This window comes from Sphaeramia orbicularis, chromosome 22 (assembly GCF_902148855.1).
Source record: "Sphaeramia orbicularis chromosome 22, fSphaOr1.1, whole genome shotgun sequence".
Classification (NCBI taxonomy): domain Eukaryota; kingdom Metazoa; phylum Chordata; class Actinopteri; order Kurtiformes; family Apogonidae; genus Sphaeramia; species Sphaeramia orbicularis.
Genome location: NC_043978.1, coordinates 32043034 through 32061562, shown reverse-complemented (window position 1 = coordinate 32061562; position 18529 = coordinate 32043034). Strand labels below are relative to the sequence as shown.

At 37.1% G+C, this 18529-nt stretch overlaps 4 protein-coding genes across 5 annotated transcripts in view; 1 reads left to right on the top strand and 3 right to left on the bottom strand.

Moving 5' to 3' along the window:
* pcnx1 (pecanex 1) overlaps nt 1-5513 on the bottom strand; it is a 33840-nt gene extending 28327 nt beyond the window's left edge. Inside the window, exons 1-2 of one of the 2 annotated variants that reach the window (XM_030127192.1) lie at nt 5026-5513; nt 2171-2382 (exon numbers count right to left, since the gene is read on the bottom strand). In XM_030127192.1, the coding sequence (XP_029983052.1) occupies nt 2171-2382; nt 5026-5178 (365 nt within the window). In that variant the 5' untranslated portion in view covers nt 5179-5513. The remainder of the gene's footprint in view (nt 1-2170; nt 2383-5025) is intronic. The other variant, XM_030127193.1, reaches the window with a different exon arrangement.
* Nucleotides 2401-18529, bottom strand: part of map3k9 (mitogen-activated protein kinase kinase kinase 9) — a 39106-nt gene continuing 22977 nt past the window's right edge. The window contains exon 12 of the transcript XR_003934535.1: nt 2401-2415. The gene's annotated coding sequence lies outside the window, so the exon portion shown is untranslated. The remainder of the gene's footprint in view (nt 2416-18529) is intronic.
* On the bottom strand, nt 8528-12037 carry med6 (mediator complex subunit 6). Its single transcript, XM_030127197.1, has 8 exons — nt 11985-12037; nt 10686-10845; nt 10466-10557; nt 10065-10147; nt 9846-9954; nt 9630-9745; nt 9499-9526; nt 8528-9248 (listed from the first exon to the last, which is right to left on the bottom strand). Exons 1-8 carry the CDS (start codon nt 12004-12006, stop codon nt 9118-9120), a joined length of 741 nt encoding a protein of 246 aa, XP_029983057.1. The 5' UTR covers nt 12007-12037; the 3' UTR covers nt 8528-9117.
* Nucleotides 13598-18333, top strand: ttc9 (tetratricopeptide repeat domain 9). The gene is made up of 3 exons (XM_030127196.1): nt 13598-14439; nt 15453-15635; nt 17429-18333. Exons 1-3 carry the CDS (start codon nt 13941-13943, stop codon nt 17509-17511), a joined length of 765 nt encoding a protein of 254 aa, XP_029983056.1. The 5' UTR covers nt 13598-13940; the 3' UTR covers nt 17512-18333.

The following is an 18529-nucleotide window of genomic DNA, read 5'->3' as shown; positions in this document are numbered from 1 at the left end:
TCATGGACAGATCATTTATAACGCAAGTCCTGTTATATGGCATTTATCTGTACTTCCCTCCTTTTAGAAGAAATACATGACATAACTTTGTTAAACAGGCCTGTATTTTACAACTTTTATATGTCTTTTGAACCTCAACTAAAAGAGCAAAACAGATGAAAGCATCCATGTAGATTTTCTGCAGGCCTATATTTAGCCCGGACGTGCTTGTTTAACTAGTTGGTATGTCAAAACAAACAGCTTGCCAGAGATTGTCTATAAATCATTTCCATATGCCAAAAATTTTTCAGAACAGGTCAAACTGCAAAAAACAAACATGCCATGTAATGAAGTACAGCATAGAATGAATGATAGAAAAAAATAGAGTGGACACTCACTGAGGTAGATATACAAACAAAACAAACAAACAAAAAAAACTTAATCAATTTCAGCTTGGCTTGTCTGCTTTACTGTAAATTCAAACAACCTGGAATGTCTCTCCAGATGTGTGGGCAAAGCTCTGACTGAATTTGCTCCTGTGGTTGGGAGCACTCATTCTTGGTGTTGCCTTTCCCCTCTCTCAGGGTCCTGCTAAGCACTCTCAGTGGAATGTGAATATGAGTCACTTCTTCAAGTCCTGGGCAGTAAAACGCCAGAACCTCACTGGCTTTTGTTCCTCCAGAATGAGACCCTAAACTCTAAAGAAACAGGAGGCTGGCATTCAAAGGCGGGATAATGTCATTTTGTACTTTGTAATGTGATTCAGTTTACAGTGCGTCATTTGTGGTTACTGATGACATTGCGTTTTCCAAGTGTAATTTATTTTTAGCTGACCCTTCATGTTAATGAAGCCATTAATTAGCCTAATTTATGCATTAATTACCACATATTTCACTTCTAGTATACTCGCCTTTAATAATAGCTCATTATACCCTTTGTCTTTACACATTAAGAATACTAGTAGTTTAATAAGCAGGATTTCAATTTATGCATGGCACTTTGGTACACAAAAACAATCTGGTCAGACTGCTCATCTGTATGGGAAGATGACTCATCAGGATCTATCTTGTACTTCTGAGTTCATATTGATGTGTCTGCACTCTGACAAAAACACACATATACCACCATACCACGACAATGTGCTGAATACACAAAGCAAGAAGAAATTAAATCTTAATGATGGTAATTAAAAGTAAATTTAACTACAATAAGCCTGACATCAACATGGTTGCCTTACAGAGTCAAAAAACAAATAATAATGCAAATAGTGCACTTTAAAAAACCAGGCTCAGTGACACACCATTCAGTACAAGCCATACTATATGACTGATTGCCTGACTGATTCCATTATTTCTGTGTCCTGCACTGAATGTGCCCAACCTTCACTCAAGCAGCCTTGTGGGTTTTCAAGATGCCAAGAACTACAGCTGCAGTGGTCAAACATTTCATTACAACAGGCTATACAGCTTATATATAAGCTGTATAACCGGCTTGCCTCTCCCGGGCATGGAAAATAGAATGTGTAAAAAAACAATGTTCCCTCTCTGAAGCACAACTCAAAATCCAAAAGATGAATGACAAGTTGTTCAAATAAAATACAGATTACTCCTCATTAGCATACGGTAAATGATTCAAATACATATCTCTTCAGTGCATTTGCCTGTGATCAGACATCCCCACAGGTCTACTCGGAAGCTGAAATTTTAGGCATTTATATCTGATGCCCTACATCTGATCTACAATGAGAGTGATGTAAAAAATATATAATGAACCAAGGAAGGAACTGAGTATTGTGAATGTTTTTTTTTTTTCTTTATGCTTCAGTTTGTTTGGTGTGTATCATGTTTTCATCTAAACTAAAGCGTCTGTTGCTATTGATACCCTTGCTCCAAAAAGGTCAACACTGCAAAAATAAGTGCTACTTTCATCAGCACTTTGACCACAGCACCAACAGTCTCCAGATTACATCATCTTTAAATAACTAAACTCACTCTGTAAATACGCTCCATGTGACACTTTAGCACCACTGATAAGGAAAGATGATGTTGTCTGCCTAACGCACAACAATTTACACAAGTCTTTAGCTGTTTCGTCATATGACCTGCTCACTAGCTCACTGTGGCGTTTTTTTTTTTTCCTGAGCATCTCTTGATATCAAATCCATCAGTGGTCTATGTGGGATTTCACTCACCCTGGGCCATTGCTGTCCTCTCGACGGGTGACACCGCCATCATTAGTGCCCTCTGTACCACCTCTGCTGCCCTGACTCTCCTTAGCCTTCTCCACTACCTCCCCCTCATCCAGGGCATGGTGGAGGCGATAATTCACCGTCTTCAGCAGCAGAAACATGGCAGCAATCACACCACAGTAGATTCCCACAATCACCATGGTTGGTGGCAGTGCCTAGGAATACAGAAAAACACAATGCATTTAAACCTTCTGTGGGTACCTGATATTGTAGAAGTAGCCAGATAGTGCTTTAATTTATACTCATTAGAGACCAAGATAATCTTTTCATTGCTCTCAAACCTATGCTCTTTGGCACCTTTTACCCCCTTCCATTATATTTTGTTTTGAGCTTTATTTATCTCCAAGGACAATCTGGGATTTAAATGTACTTCTGTAATGCTAAAATAGAAATATTACCTCTGTCTCTGGGGGCAACGTTTCCACCCATGTCTGTGTGTTTGTTGATTTGTTTATAAGTAATATCATCAACCAATTTTCAGTGGAAAGATAAGGCATGGACCGGGGACAAATCCATTAAACTTTGGAGCAGACCATAAAAGTAGCAGAGCATGGACCCCCCCCCCCCCCCCCCCTTTTTTTTTTTTTAACAATACAAAATAGAATGTTTGATCTGATTAATAGGGCTGAGGGTACATGCTCTACAAAGTGACCTTCTAGTTGTTGAACTTTTCCTTAATTCCTACTACAGTAATAAGAAGAAGAAGAGGAGAAGAAGAAGAAGAAGACTACTATTCTACAACTACTAATACTACTACTACTTATAATAATAATAATAATAATAATAATAATGATAATAATAATAATAATAATAATAATAATAATAATAATATTAATATTAATAAAGAAATTAAAAAAAACAACAGAATCTAATAATAATAATAATAATAATAATAATAATAATAATAATAAATTATATGCAAAATGTAATAATAAAACATAGGCTTGATTGGTGTGATCATTTTAAACAAACATGCTATATCAAGGTATAGCTGTTGCTGTTTGATCTTCAAATTTGTTGATATTTATTTGAACTTATATGGGAGTTCACTGTCTTTATATTTCCTATATAGTCACTACTTCCTCAGCATCTAGAAAAGATGAATGCTTTTAGAATAAATATGAATACATTTTAATTGTTTTGTAATCTAAATAAAGACATATGATATAAGCTAGGTGGTTGAAGTTCTGAAAAAAATATTCATGAGCTGGTGACAGGAATAAAACATGTGTACTTCAATCAATCAAGTTAGCTCTCCCAATGAAATCAAGAGAATTAATAAATGCACAGACAGACAGATAGACAGACACAGACAGACAGACAGACAGACAGACAGACAGACAGACAGATAGATAGATAGATAGATGGACTTTATTTATCCCAAACTGGGAAACTGCAGTGTAGCAGCAGCATGACACACATTCAAAACCAATATAGTACCAAAGCAAACATGAGTAAGGAGAATACAACACACAAGCAAACACTATACACTGAACACTATAAATTAGCATAAACGATCTGAGCAGAATCTGGAAATCTGTAATGTACTGAAAAATAACTGTAATGTGCTTGAGATAAAACTGTAAAGTGTAAAACAAGTTAAAATATTCCAAGCAGACATGTGCAAAAAGATGCTGTCAGTGCTTTAAATATAGCTGCATTCCATGATCATTTTAATGTCTCATCAATGGGAAGCTGCCAAGCACACACCTGTGTGTTTAGCACAAGGTGTCTGAGCTCCAGCTTCTGTGTCTCTGGTGTCCTTGAGATATGTACTGCATCTGTTTGCAGTTATTACAAACACCAGCACCACTCAAACCTGTGGCTCTATATAAACCACAGAGCTGACCGATGTATTTCCACTCCAGAAATAGAAAGGAAACCACAAACCGATTTGAAACATCAGCTTCTCAATATAGAAGTTAGCATGCTTAGCAAACAGACATTTCTTGACCTGAGTACATTTATAGGGATACATATTAGACAGGCTCTGTAATGCACTTAGTTAGCTCCATTTCATCCTGTTCTGTAGCCAATCAGACAATAGACAGTTTCCTCAATTAATATAATTACTTGACTAACAGCCTGGAAATGACATGCACAAGCGACTTTTAACCGGCACTACAGATGTATTTAGATAGTGTTAAGGGAAAGCTACTGACATTGTGAAACGTAAACATACAAGGACAACACAGAGATGATCTGCCGGACGTTTTAGTCAATTAGTCGGATGTTAACATTCTCAGATCAGTGTTCCATCCTTGTCAGCTGTGCTCTTACAGTCACAGCTGGTAGCTTCTGAATGCTGGTGATATCGCAAATCACTACCGACAGGAGCAAAACAACAAGATAAAGGGGGAAGGGAATTAAATACACTGATTATTACAGCTTGACACACTGTAACCAACTGCTAATATCCAGACGGATTTAATAGCATCGCTGGGATAAACAGAATTTAACCTTAAACAAAAGAGCATTCTGGTTGGATGTAGTTGGAGGAGGGTACACTTTAATGGAGACAATAAAGGACTATGTTATCAGATTTAGACATTTAAATTGTGTTACCCCCTCATAAACCGGCTAACCTAAAGGTTTCGTAGAATATTTTAGAGATAATACACATATTCGGTGTCGTTTCTTTAGTTTATATGGACGTTACATTGTCTCCGCTCCAGATAATAGACTGAGACCGGCCGATAGTATCCTGACTGCTAACCTAACGGACAGTTGGTTTGTTAACTTGCGCTGTCAACAGTCAAAACTAACACGTAAATAAAGGTGTTGAAAACAAAGCTCACCATGTAAAGAGTGAAGGGGAAACATAGCAGAAACAGCCAGATGTACAGATGTAAAGCGTTGACGAATGTATTTTGATCGGGGTCGTAGTACCATCCGCCTGTTACTGAAGCCCAGACCCCCTGCCTCAGGATCTGTAGAGTCTGCGACCCCATGTTGTTTTATCCTCTCCGAATCCGAGCGGAACCGACCAGATGAACAACCGGGGCGAGACGCTGGCTAGTCGTCGCTGAGCATGACAAACGGCGCTCTGTTTTCAGACACTGGCCTGAAAATCCCCTCTGCAGCCATCTTCTCTGTAACTAGCCAGCCAGCTGGGGCACTGTTTTCAGTCCTCCACTGTGGAGACTCCTATCCCACCACGCCCTGCGAGAAAGTTCTTCTTCGTGTCATTGGTGCACAGCAGCATTGGAAGCAGCTAATGTCCATAGCAAATATCATCAAAGTATACATTTTTCTTACGGTTTTTCATTGTTTTTTTTTTTACTGTACTGTCTCTACGCAGTGGAAAAGCGATGTAATATTTCTCTGACCTCAACATGACCCGACGGAGCGATAGTGGAGAATACTAAGGAACGAGGTGAAATTACATTAAGCAATTAGGAGCTTGGATCAAATATGACCGAATAGCGACCTCCTGTGGTCATTATTTTCTTATCTTTCTCCCCAATATTATGATAACAAAACTGGGTACGACTTTACATTTAACCCTCCGGTATCCCGTCCAGCAAGGCCCTTACTAAGCACCAAGTGTGCCTTTTTTGCACACTTGTGGAATAATGTCCAAAAAAAAAAAAAAAAAAAAAGATACAATTTGTTTTCAATTCTTTTACACTTTTTTCTATTTCATCAACTTGAGCTGTAAATAAAAATACCAAATACTCAATAACTGTCACATTTTTTAACCCTTTAAATGCCGTGTTTGTAATGTAAACAAACCATTTTTTTGGATGCAAAAACAATTTTTTTTTCCAATATACTACATAAAATTGGATCACATATTATTTGATTTTTTCATCCTGGCATATGTCAATGATTAACTCCAACATTGGTTAATTTGCATAATTATTTTTGGTGCTAGGTCAAATGTTCAAAAATACTAGCATCTGTCAGCAAGTGTGCCAAAAATGCACACCTATAAATCAAACTATTAAATATTATATATTGATTTATTTTTCTGCTCTAATTTGATTTTATTTTTGTAAATCAAGGTCAGCTCTAATCATACACATCAAATGGAAGAAATAGTGCGTTTTAGGCACACTTGGGAGACAGATGCTAGTCTTGTAATTTTCTTTTGTTTACAATGTACAGATTTTAGTTGGTGGCCAGAATTTTAAAGATCATGCAAAAATGAACAACTTTTGAATTCTAACCTTATTTAAATTGTGAAAAATAACATGAAGTTTTTTAAAACAAAGTGCAAAGTGTGCCTAAAAGGCGCACCCGGATACCAGAGGGTTGACTATTTACACCAGGGATGTCAAACATACGGATCGTGGGCCAAAACTGTCCCGTCAAAGGGTCCAATCCGTGGGATGAATTTGTGAAATGCAAAAATTTTACTGAAAACATTAACAATCAAGGGTGTCAAAGTCATTGTAGTTCAATAGCCACATACAGCCCAATTTGATCTCCAGTGGGTCAGACCAGTAGAATATTATCACAATAACCTATAAATAATGACAACTTCAAAATTTTCTCCTGAATTTGTGTAAAAAAAAAAAAAAAAAAAGTAAAATTACATGAAATTGTTTACATTAACAAATTATCATGTCCCAAAAAAAATTAAATAGCCTGAATAAATAGAAACACCATGAATTTTCTTAACCCATAAAGACCCAAACAACCACTGATGACCAAAATCATCTACCAGCATAAAATGTTTAATAACTTCTGATCCATTAAACCTATCAATACATGTAAATAACTGGTTTTGTCATCTTTTAATGGTCATCAGATATGACCCATTTGGACATTCAGAGGCTCCATAGTTACCGTGGAAACACCATCATCTTCTACAACACAAATTCACTAGTAAAACCCATGGAGTTGGATCAATGACAGTGCATGGAGACACTGGGTTTATGTTCAGGTAATAGTAAATTTTGATGAAAAAATCACATTTTCTTAATTTTTCTGTTTTAGATATTATGACAATTTACTTTAATATGAGCTTTTATGAACATGTACTTGACCAGTAAATTAAACATGGGAAAACACATGATTTTTAATGTAGAAACACAAAATATAGAGAGTAATATTATAATAAATGATGGTAAATCACTTAAGCAAGGTTAAATAGAGAGAAAAATTCATTTTGGAACTGGTGCAAAAGTCACACTGGGTCTTTATGGGTTAAGAGAATAAGTGCAATTTTAACAACATTGTGCCTGTTACTAAATGTTTTATGCCTTTGTAGGTCCATTGTGATCTGTAAGTTGTAATGCACGTGTAAATGATAAGCTGAAGCATAACATTGTTAAACAACACTACCCAAGACATGTCAGGTTGCTCATGGTTTTTCATGTTATTCACATTTTTAAAGTATATGTCAGCATTTTAACAATGTAATTTTACTTTTTTCACTGTTATTATTTTACTGGTGCAGCCCACTTGAAATCATATAAGGCTGTATGTGGCCCCAGAACAAAAAGGACTTTGACACCCCTGATTTACAGACTATTGGCAGATCAACAGGAGCTATACTCACTGTGTCAAACTTAATCCCAGTGTGGGGCCTGGTAAAAATGTACATGACAAAAGCAGGTAATGAAATCAGCAAATTTGGTTTATCATTGAAACATGAAGATTGTACATAAGGTAAATGATGATGCATGCACTGTATCGGCCAACAATTAAGTTTTTTTTTTTGTTGGAATAGTTATACAAAAACATTACCATACCTCAATCAGTTCTGACTAAAGTAGGTCAAAATATTAACAAATGATCAATGTTGGCACTTTTGTGTTAAGCCCTGATATAAACTGATCAAGCTCTGAGGTGTTAATCATACACTGAAATATATTTTATGTGGGTCACAAATTAAAGGAAAATCCAATGAGTGTTCACTTCCAGGATGACAATGCCTCCATCCTCAGGCAATTAGAGCTCATTAAATGGTTTCATGAGTCTAAAAATGATGTCACATATACTGGTCTGTAATAGTCACCATCGATGAACACTTACTGGGGACTTTTCAGATGTGTTTGACAGCACTTCCTATTACCCTCATCAAACACCAAATGAGTGATTATCTTTTGACATTCATTGTTGAATCTTTTGACATGGATTGCTTCAGTAGAGAACCCCCACTTGTACAATCAATGCCAAGGGTCACTGTTGGTGCTTTGCTGGCACATGGAACAATGTAACAATTTTTTTTTTTCCTTTAATTAGTCACCCGCCTCTGTCATTTTTAGATGACATTTCATTTACAAACTGAAGAAATATGTGATCAAGCATGACTAAAAATTGTTACTTGTTAAAGAAATCACACCAGAATACAAGTGTTCATATATTTTAATACAAAAAACATGAAAGCAGAGAATTCCTTTCAGAAACAGTGGAAATACTTTGTAATTAAAGAGATCTGCTCAAGTCAAGAAGCTTTTCATTTTCAGATGATGCATTATGATACATCCTTGTGAGGCAGGCTGGGAGTTAAGGTGTCCTCTGAAGTCACTACAACCCAAACGTAATGCTGATCTCAACAGTAAACTGACACTGATGCTGAGGTCAGCTTAATATCCAACAGCCTCATCCTTAGTGCATACTGCAAAATGTCTGCTGACATCAGGCAGTTAACCCCTGTTCAAAAAGCTGCTATAATGTCCATGATGCCAAACTTACCAAATGCCCAACAAGACTAAGGTTACAGTATAAAAGTAGTTCTGGCACCGAGACCAGTAACTGACACATTTTGTGCCAGTTCATTATTAGCATCATGTAAACTGATAAATGGGCAGTGCAGCAGACGATCTTGTAATTTAGGAACAGAAACACTCCCCATCTCAGAGTACTTGTAGAGTTAGTGCTGTGGGACTTCTCACTGCTCATATGCTGCATCTTCCTAGAAAGTGAGAGGAAGGCTGTTACTGAAGCCTCGCTCGCTTCTCAGGGGGTGGTTTGCTTGGCGGAGCTGGAGCAGAGGACTTTGTGGCTGGCTCCCTCTCCTCTTGTTTCACAGTTTCTGCAGGTGGTTCAGGCTCCTTCTTCACCTCAACTGTAATATATAGGGATATTAAAATAAAATATGTATTTGAGCTTCAGCTGCTCCAAACAACACATTATCAAAAGTAAATGTTTATGAATAAATATTTTGAGCATGAGTACAAGCAGTAATAAACAGAATAGCTGCACAAAGAGTATAAGATGTGGACACAGTCTGCTCTTTTATTTATTCAAAAAGTACATCTATAGATATTAATGTGTAACTCATGAGTCTGACAAGAATGTAAAGTATAACATCATACCTGGAATAGGCTTTTCACCAGGCTTAGGCTGAAATTGCAGAAATAAGAAAAATTAACATGCATTAGTTCTAATTTGAGGAAAAAATAATGAGAATCAGTAATGAGCACATTAGCATCAGTGTACCAAGTACCTGGTAGAATGTTGGTGGAAATTTTGACCTGAGATCCAAAAGAAGTGTGTCCACACGATGTCTCTGAAACAGTGAACTAGGCTCCTCTTTTTTCTTTGACTTCGGCTTGGCTTTTTCTGTTTACGTTATTAACCAGACACGTTATTCAACACTTTTTTTTTCAAAATTATGATCTTAAATTTGAAAAACTGTATCAAATTAATCTTCAAAACTCACCTCGCTCCTCTTGGTCTTTAAAGTGCCACCAGTATCCTTTGGATGGGTGGTATCGGCAATACGACATGGACTCATCAAAAGCCGATTGGATTCCATGGACAGCAGACAACTTGCATAGAAAAGTTTTATGTCACTCACACTAACATCTTCAGACATCAAAATCTGACAGTAACATCCTGTTTTCATTACATTACAAAGGATCATACTGCAAATTCTCACCACTCTGGAGCTGATAACTGTTCCCAGGTCTGGAGCCTGATACACCACTCCGGCTATGATGTAGTAATCGGCCAAAGGAATCACTGGAAGATGGGAACATACAATTAGAGGACATTTGACCCTTAAATAGGTATGTAAATGCAACATTGTATATGTGTTCAAGTTTGTACTCTTAGTTTCAGTGTGAGGGTAGATTCTCATGATCCCAAATTATTGGTTATTTTTCATTGTTTAACAAAATCACTCAAATCTGTCATAAACAGTAAAATCATATATGAATAATAATAATAATATGAAAGAGAAATAATAGATGTCTCTATTGTAGCAAAGCTATAATATCTTAAGATCCTGCCTGACAGGAATACCACACTTGACTAATTAACCCTAACCACTGTTCTCACCTTGAGTCGGTGATTGCCTCTGTTGTTTACGAATAATATAAAGAATTGGCTCCTGAGCATGCAGAAGAATATACTCCACTCCCACCATCTGACTGAAAAGAAGACAGGAACAATGTTACAGTTTTAATTTAGCACTGCAAGTATCAACTCAAATCGCAAGTTCACCCATTCGCAAAAAAATGCAAAATAAACTATACTACTGTGTGTAAGATGAACTTACTTTAGATGCTCCAGCGTGAGCCGCTGCATCTTCACTACCTCATTATTACAGGTTCGGTCATAGAATGGATTGCTTCTTTCAGAAAAATAGTCCAGTACATTCCCAGGATTAAGACTAGGTACCCAGCCACTGTCAACCCAGGATATCCCGAGCAGGTTGTCTGCAAATAATAAATATTGAACCATTTTAATGATGTCAATTAAGAATGTACTTTACTGCTGAGGGAGAAGAAGGACTTTATTTTTGCAAGTGTCCATCAGAGCTGCATTAATCTCACGGTAGAAGAGATGTATTGTACTAGAAATAATTTTCACCTGTCCCTGGTAGACACGAAAAGCAAATCTAAAATACTGACTCACAACCATAGTAATGGCTAAAAATAAGATTTATGATGTTTCATTCATATAGAGCCTGACACCCACACACCACATACTAACCATAAAACACGCATACTCACAGGGTGCTCCCCTATACAATCTTTAGCGTATAAACATGATAGGAAATTTGTATAACATAGTGATAAAATTGTTGTGTCGTATTAACACTGTCAACAACGGTCTCTTGAAAATGTCACACTCTTTAATGTCTTTAATGGAGTGCAAAGAAATATTGTAATTTAGGAACTCTCCTCGAGTAGCCCTGTTTGGAACAAGGTTGAAGGCTGATCTGAGCACGTTAGATTTTCAAAACTGAACATTGTAAATTTACTACGTACACCTAAACCGTGATGATGGAAAGACTCGACTAATAATAAACGTAAACAAAACTGAAGTCTGAATTAAAGCTCTATATTTACTACTTCACTATATTATTTTCCTACGTTCTTAAGTATTGCATATTATGCATTTAACAGTTTTCTTGATGGCTGGTTACTACTTTTGATATTAAATACTTATCACTGTCATCATCAGTACTAGCTTCAGCAGCAGTGCCGTGGCTATCAACTACTTTTATGTGAAGAGCTGTGTTTCAGTTCCTGAAAGCCTCGTTTTAATGGCAATTATTTTTTGTCTGGAATTTGCCTACATTTCATTCTTAAGTTGTTTAAGTGAATGGGAAATACATTCATTTAGTACTGAACAAAGAAATCATGCTAACTACAGAGAAGATGCTAATCGTTGCTAACATTAGCATTTACACCAAACGATCAAACACTAACTAGTGGTAAACGCATTTAACAGCCTTCTTCCGTGTTAATAGCTCAAATATAACAAGTCACATCACGACTTATCAAAATAAAATAGCAAAAAACAACAAAAAGTAATTATCTCAGAAATATTATGTCCGTAGTTTAGCTACCTCTGAAATCCACCGACGCCATGATGTAAACAATTTGTCTCAGATAGATGACGGCATCCGTTTTCTTGCGTTTACGTCGTAATTTGATGACGTCCTTAAATAAGTTCTATTTAAAAAAATTACTGAAATGTTTTAGTGAATCGTGACATGTACACAAGAGAAACATGAATAAGTAATTTGTCATATTCGACTCTATTTTATTTTTGTTTTGTCTTTGTGGCTCTAGTAGAAATTAACCAATAATCAACCTTTAATCAAGACAATGTCATCATTAGTTTAAATTAAGCTTTTAGTTGTTTTTCTATTATGGAAATGTTATGTGTCTTTTTTAAATTAGAAGATATAATTAATTAAAAATTAATTAATTGATAAAATATTAATATTTTGTGTTCTTGACATCTTAATAGGTCATAACCCATGTGGCTTGTTAGTGTCCCCTGATATTACAAACAGCCATGAATTTAAGTCTTATGCAACCAGACATGTGTCATATCTTTCATAGTCTTTATTTCAGTTCAGCAGCATTTGCTCCACAGAGAAGAAATTCCAGAGACACACCCAGACAGCTGAGTTCACTGCCCTGTGACTGTGACAGGACAGATGGATTTAAGCATGGTGAATAAACAAGCTCCTCACATAGAAACATGTGCATGCAAGGAAGGGACACACACACAATGCATCTGACTTAACAGCAAACAAAATGACAAGTCAGAGCAAAAGGCATGCATCACTCATCACCTATGGGGGGCTGTTATTCCTCTCCTAAAGTGATATATACAATTACTCTGCATAGACCTTTGAATGACTTCATTCTCTATCATTAGGGACTGCAGCTTGTCATGAATCTGTCCTACAAAGACTGAGGAGTCAGAGAGGAAGGCTGGCTGTTGCTCAGGCGAGAGGCAACAGGCCTGGATGATCTTTATCTGATTCATCCGGCTGGAGGTGAATGCATTCTTCCAATTTGAGATGAAAGGTAGAGATTAAAAGGACTATGAGAGACAATTGAAGGAGTTTTTTTTATCCCTCATGTCAAGTGCATTCCTCTGATAACATGGAGTAAACAAGGCTGCTCTCAAATAGTATAAAATTCCATGACTCACAGATCCTCATATGCCCCCAAATTCTTTTTATTATAATACACAAAAACAATACAGACATGAGCTAAAAGAAAATCTCACAACTTGCGTGTGATGTTTATGTTATTTTTAAATAATGACTTATGAAACAGAATGTGTGATATTGTCATGTATGTTACAAAAATGGTGGCATATTATTATCACATACATCATCTGTATGTATTATGATAAAATTCTAACACAAACGAAATAAAGAGCGTGCACATTTGCATACGGATTGTTTACAAATTTTATTTTGCCGTGATAAATCTAATATATATATATATATATATATATATATATAAAAAGAAGGAAAGTAATTATAATTTCAAATATGTTTCATATAGCCTATAGTTTGCATATGTATGTTTTCACGCATTGTTAATGTATTTCAGAATTTAATGATTTAATTGGACTTAAATTATGTACATTTGTACATATTATATGGGGTATGGGGATGTCTCTTATTCCTTTTTTCATAAAATATATCTCTCATACCTAAAAGGCAAGCATGGACCGCTGTTTCTAGTTTACAGACAGTCTGATGATGAAATATCTCTGGATAAACTGATGATCAAACCTCGCCTTCCTGTTAGAAAACCCCTTGGGACAACTGGCGCTGCGATTTAGACCAATCGGCTTGTCTGAGGGGAAAAATACGAGAACGGGCTACAATATAGGAGTGAGCATCGCGCTTGGTTGCGCAAAGAGAAAACGTAGCTGCGACACTGGCGAGGCGAAGGCGCGACTACGGCCGAGAGGATGCAGTGAAGAGGCTTCGTTTTGCCAGGTAAATACAGCCGGACGTCAGGGCAGCTACAATCAAATAACGACGAAAATGAGCGTGATCCAGGCTGGGCTCGACACCAGCAGTACCAGGGTGGACGGTGGGAGAGGCAGCCTCAACGACAGCGGCGGCGGGTCCCCCAGGCTCCAGCAGTGCGCTCAGCCTCCCAACAGCAGCAGCCGGACCAAAGATGCCAGATACCAGCAGCAGCAGCTCCAACAACAGCAGCTCCTGCAGCAGAGGCATCATGGTGGGTCCATGCTCAAACAACCATCCCACAACGAGCCGGCCGATGTCGTCAGACGGGCGCTGGACTTCAAGAGCCAAGGCACCCAGTGTTACAAGGATAAGAAGTACCGAGAGGCGATCGGCAAGTACCACCGCGCTCTGCTGGAGATCAAGGGGCTGTGCAGGGTGTTGGGAGACCCGGACACAAGCTCCAAGTCCCCCTCTTCCCTCCTGCCGACCATCAGTAAGTCCACTACGCTGACAGACGAACAGAAGGGGGCCATGGAGAATGCGGAGTTGGAGTGTTACAACAGCCTGGCAGGTAATAGACGTGTATACACTATTACACACAGCCATTACAGTTATCTGCTGTCTTCTTTTCTGGGAATAGTCTAGTGCTTAACCATGAATCATTCATAGAGTATGAGTCATTCTCCACTTACCCCACTATTCACTTGATTTTCTTTTCATAATCACTTCATATGGATGTTGTGTTTTGGCACCGTTTAGAAAATTCTGCTGTTATAACTGTTATTTATCAAAGTATAGACCAGGGGTGTCAAACTCATTTTAGTTCAGGTGCCCCATTCGACTAAATTTGATCTGAAGTAGGCCGAACCAGTAAAAAAATAACATAATAATATATAAATAATGTCTACTCCAAAGTTTTCTCTATATTTTAGAGTGAAAAAAGTAAAATTAAACAATGAAAATGTTTACATCTACATACTATCCTTTCAAACAATGTGAATAACTTGAACAAACTGAAAGAATAGGTGTAATTTTAACAATATTATGCTTCAGTTTATCATTTCCGCATGTTCATTATAACATACAGATGACAGTGGATCTACAAATACACAAAACATTTAGTATCAGGCAGAATATTGTTAAAACTGCACTTACTTTTCTTAAGACATTTCAGGTTGTTCATATTTGTTCAGATTATTAAAATTTTTTGCAAAATTATACTTTGTTTTAGTGTAAATACATAAAAATATTTACATTAACAAAGAGAAAAATTTGGAGTTGTGAGTATAGATTATTATGACAGTATTTTACTGATCTGACCTACTTAAGATTGAGTTGGTCTGCATGTGGAACCTGAACTAAAATGATTCTTAATGTCGTGATATCTATTTTTGCATTTCACAAATTCATCCCAAGGGCCAGACTGGACCCTTTGGCGGGCCGGATTTGGCCCCCGGGCCGCATGTTTTACACCTGTGGTATAGACTCTATTGTGTTCTGGACTCCTATTTGTACTGTACACTGATGTTCACATCTTAACTCATGTTCTAACTTTTTCCTGTCTCCCCTCTTTTTCTATCCCAGCCTGTCTCTTGCAAATGGAGCTGGTGAACTATGAGCGAGTAAAGGAGTATTGTCTGAAAGTGCTTCTCAAAGAAGGAAAGAACTTCAAAGCTTTGTACCGATCCGGCGTGGCCTATTACCACCTAGGAGACTTCCAGAAGGCCCTGTATTACCTGAAGGAGTCACACAAGCAGGAACCGTCAGGTCAGAACATATGACAGTGAGATGCAATATCATCTCAGTATCGTTATGACTGTATGTGAAACCTTAAACTGTATTTGTGTCTGGATTAATTTACCATGTGTTCAAGAAAATCACATCTGTTCTGGGTGCTTGGTGACCTAATATCTCCTCATAATGACGATAAAATGAACAATTATTAGCTGAATATTGTGTAAAATTGAATCCAACATGGTCAGTTATCAATTGAAAATACATAACCTAGATATGAATAAGAGCCTATCGAATTTTCTTCTCTTCTTTTCATAATCATACATTGAATACTTGCTTTTAGGACATAGGTTGAACTAGAGGTAAACAAACAGTACTCTCTTTGTGTGCTGCTACCTTAGGCATTCATTCATTGAATTTCTATACAATGTCTGACTATACTCATTCACAATATAATCAAGGACAATAAGTGATGACGATTAAAAAAGAAATTCAGTGAATCATTAAACATACAGGAATTACAGCATGAAAGTCACATTGAAAATGATGATTAAAAACAATAGAAAGCAGTCCAGTAGAACAATAAAAATATTAAGAGCAATTAAAATGTAAGGCATAGTGATGAGCTAAAACAACAGCTGTAATAAATAAAAACTGAAAATAATGTGTTATGTAGGCAAATGGTGTATTTTAATACTGGAGATGACTGTTAGTAACTGTAGTATAAACCACCCTGAGGCAAATCATTATAAAAAGAAACTTTAGTGGAGTAGGTGCAGGATTCAGGTGCAAAACAGGACTTATTGTGTTACTGCTGTATAGCTCAGTTTTTTTATTGAGTAGCTAGTCAGGACAACAAACAACACAAAAAAACAACTGTCAGGTAAAAACCTAAGCACAGGATGTAAACAGGATCGGGCAAAACCTGTAGTACTGGTTGCTACAGCTGAATGCCTGATAGTGAGGGAAAGGGGTGAGTATGTATGCAGAGGAGCTGATCAGGGGATGGGACACAAGTGCACATGCTGGGGTGGAAGGTGAGTAATGGGAGGTTAAGTAGGTGCAGGTGAAAAGCACCGGGGACAGATGGAAGACTGGAGCGGAATAACAGGACAGTGATAATACCAAGAACTAAATTAAGAGCTTGTTGTGTTCATGATGCATATCTACATTGCATTTTTTACATTTGTTTTGTGTTATAATGGAAAAAAAAGTAAATCTAGGCTGTTCTTTTACAGCTGGGATGTCACTTGTCACTTGTCCTATTCATTGTTATTTTTATATCCTCCAATAAGAGAGTTTGTCATGTCATTTCCATGTATTTGTTTGTATGATCAAATTATAGTTGTCCAGCTTCAGGTAGACAGTATCAGCAACTTTCCATATGTTATAACTGTACTTAAAAACACACATCATTCATGCTTCTTTTGATTGGTACCCGTGCTAGCCTTGTTATACCTGTTAAAATCTACCAAGATAAACAAAACTGCAAAGCATTAGATCTGTTTTTTTTCTTTAGTTCAGTTCCTAAAAAAAGTGATTTGGGACTTTATCCCAAATCTTGTTTAAAACCCAATCTAAATGTATTTCTAAAGCACATTTAAAAATAATAGAGCTGACTAATGTGCAGTACAAAAAAACCCCTGAAAACTGTATATAAAAGCACCAATAAAATACATAAAAACACATAATCTTTCCTCTAGCCACTTTAAATTACTGTCTGTAGCACTGACTGCAGTTTTAGTGGAAAATATACGAGCGTTTTGATGCCCCATTTCCTTTCTGAGCAGGAAATAAATCAGTGTTTTCCTGCCTTTGTTTTCCAGACACCAATGTCATCCGCTATATCCAGCTGACAGAGATGAAGATTCGCCGGAATGCCCAAAGGGAAAAGAAGGAGGCGACATAAGTGCTCGCTGTCTAATGACTCCTTACCCGTCATAAATTTCAGCCCCTCTGTGTGCCACCTAGACTTTACACACAGTGAGTCAGAGGTCTTGGTGTGAAACAATGTATGTTTACTTTTGCCTTGCACAGCATCTGGTTGCCAGTTACGTAATTGAACTTCACCATTGTGTGCTTGAAGCTTTTTTTTTTTACATTTTTTTTTTTTATTATTATTGTGCCAGAATTTCTGTTTTCCCAGTGGCCAAACTTATCTAGTATGAATCCATCCAGGGTATGAGTTAACCATTATAAACTGATGCACTGCCAGTCAAAACATTGCACATACAGGCCAACACTTGTGATAGAGACAGGAGCAACAAGGTCTTTAGAGTCAATCCAGTGTGTTTGCAAGTGAGTGTAACTGTAAATTAGCACCTGCCCTCGCACAAGATGTCTTTTGAATGGCACAGAGCACATGAGTAACAACCACCTACACTTCTGTTACCATACTTCAGTTTTTGAAAGTGTTCTAAAAGATCAAGACTTTTTATACTCTCAGTTATATCTGAACAAACGGTGCTTTCAGTCAGTGAACTCAAGTGTGTGAGCAGGACATCATAAGCACATGGTTGCTAATTGCAGTATGAACTAAAGAGACATATCACAACATGTAAATAGGCTACTTTATAGAAATATAAATGGAGGGGCAAGCTATTTGTGTCTTGTTTATTAATGCGGAAACAAAGCACTTCATGCGCTGCATTTAATGTATCAACAAATACTGTATGTTGAAGTTTACTGTAAAGGTATGTGTGTAATAAATATGTCTATTGATTGAAATATACTTTTGTTTGTTTGCCTTTTTCACTTGTATTCCTCGTGATAAATCCACAGATAAAAAGAACACATAGATGAACAAGTGCACCCGAGTTGAATGAAACAACTGTGTACATTGCATTGTGGCAGTTGCCATGGTGAGGCCCAGACGACAAGCTATGGGATGGAGAAAGTTATAGAATTAAGCATGATATCATCCTGAT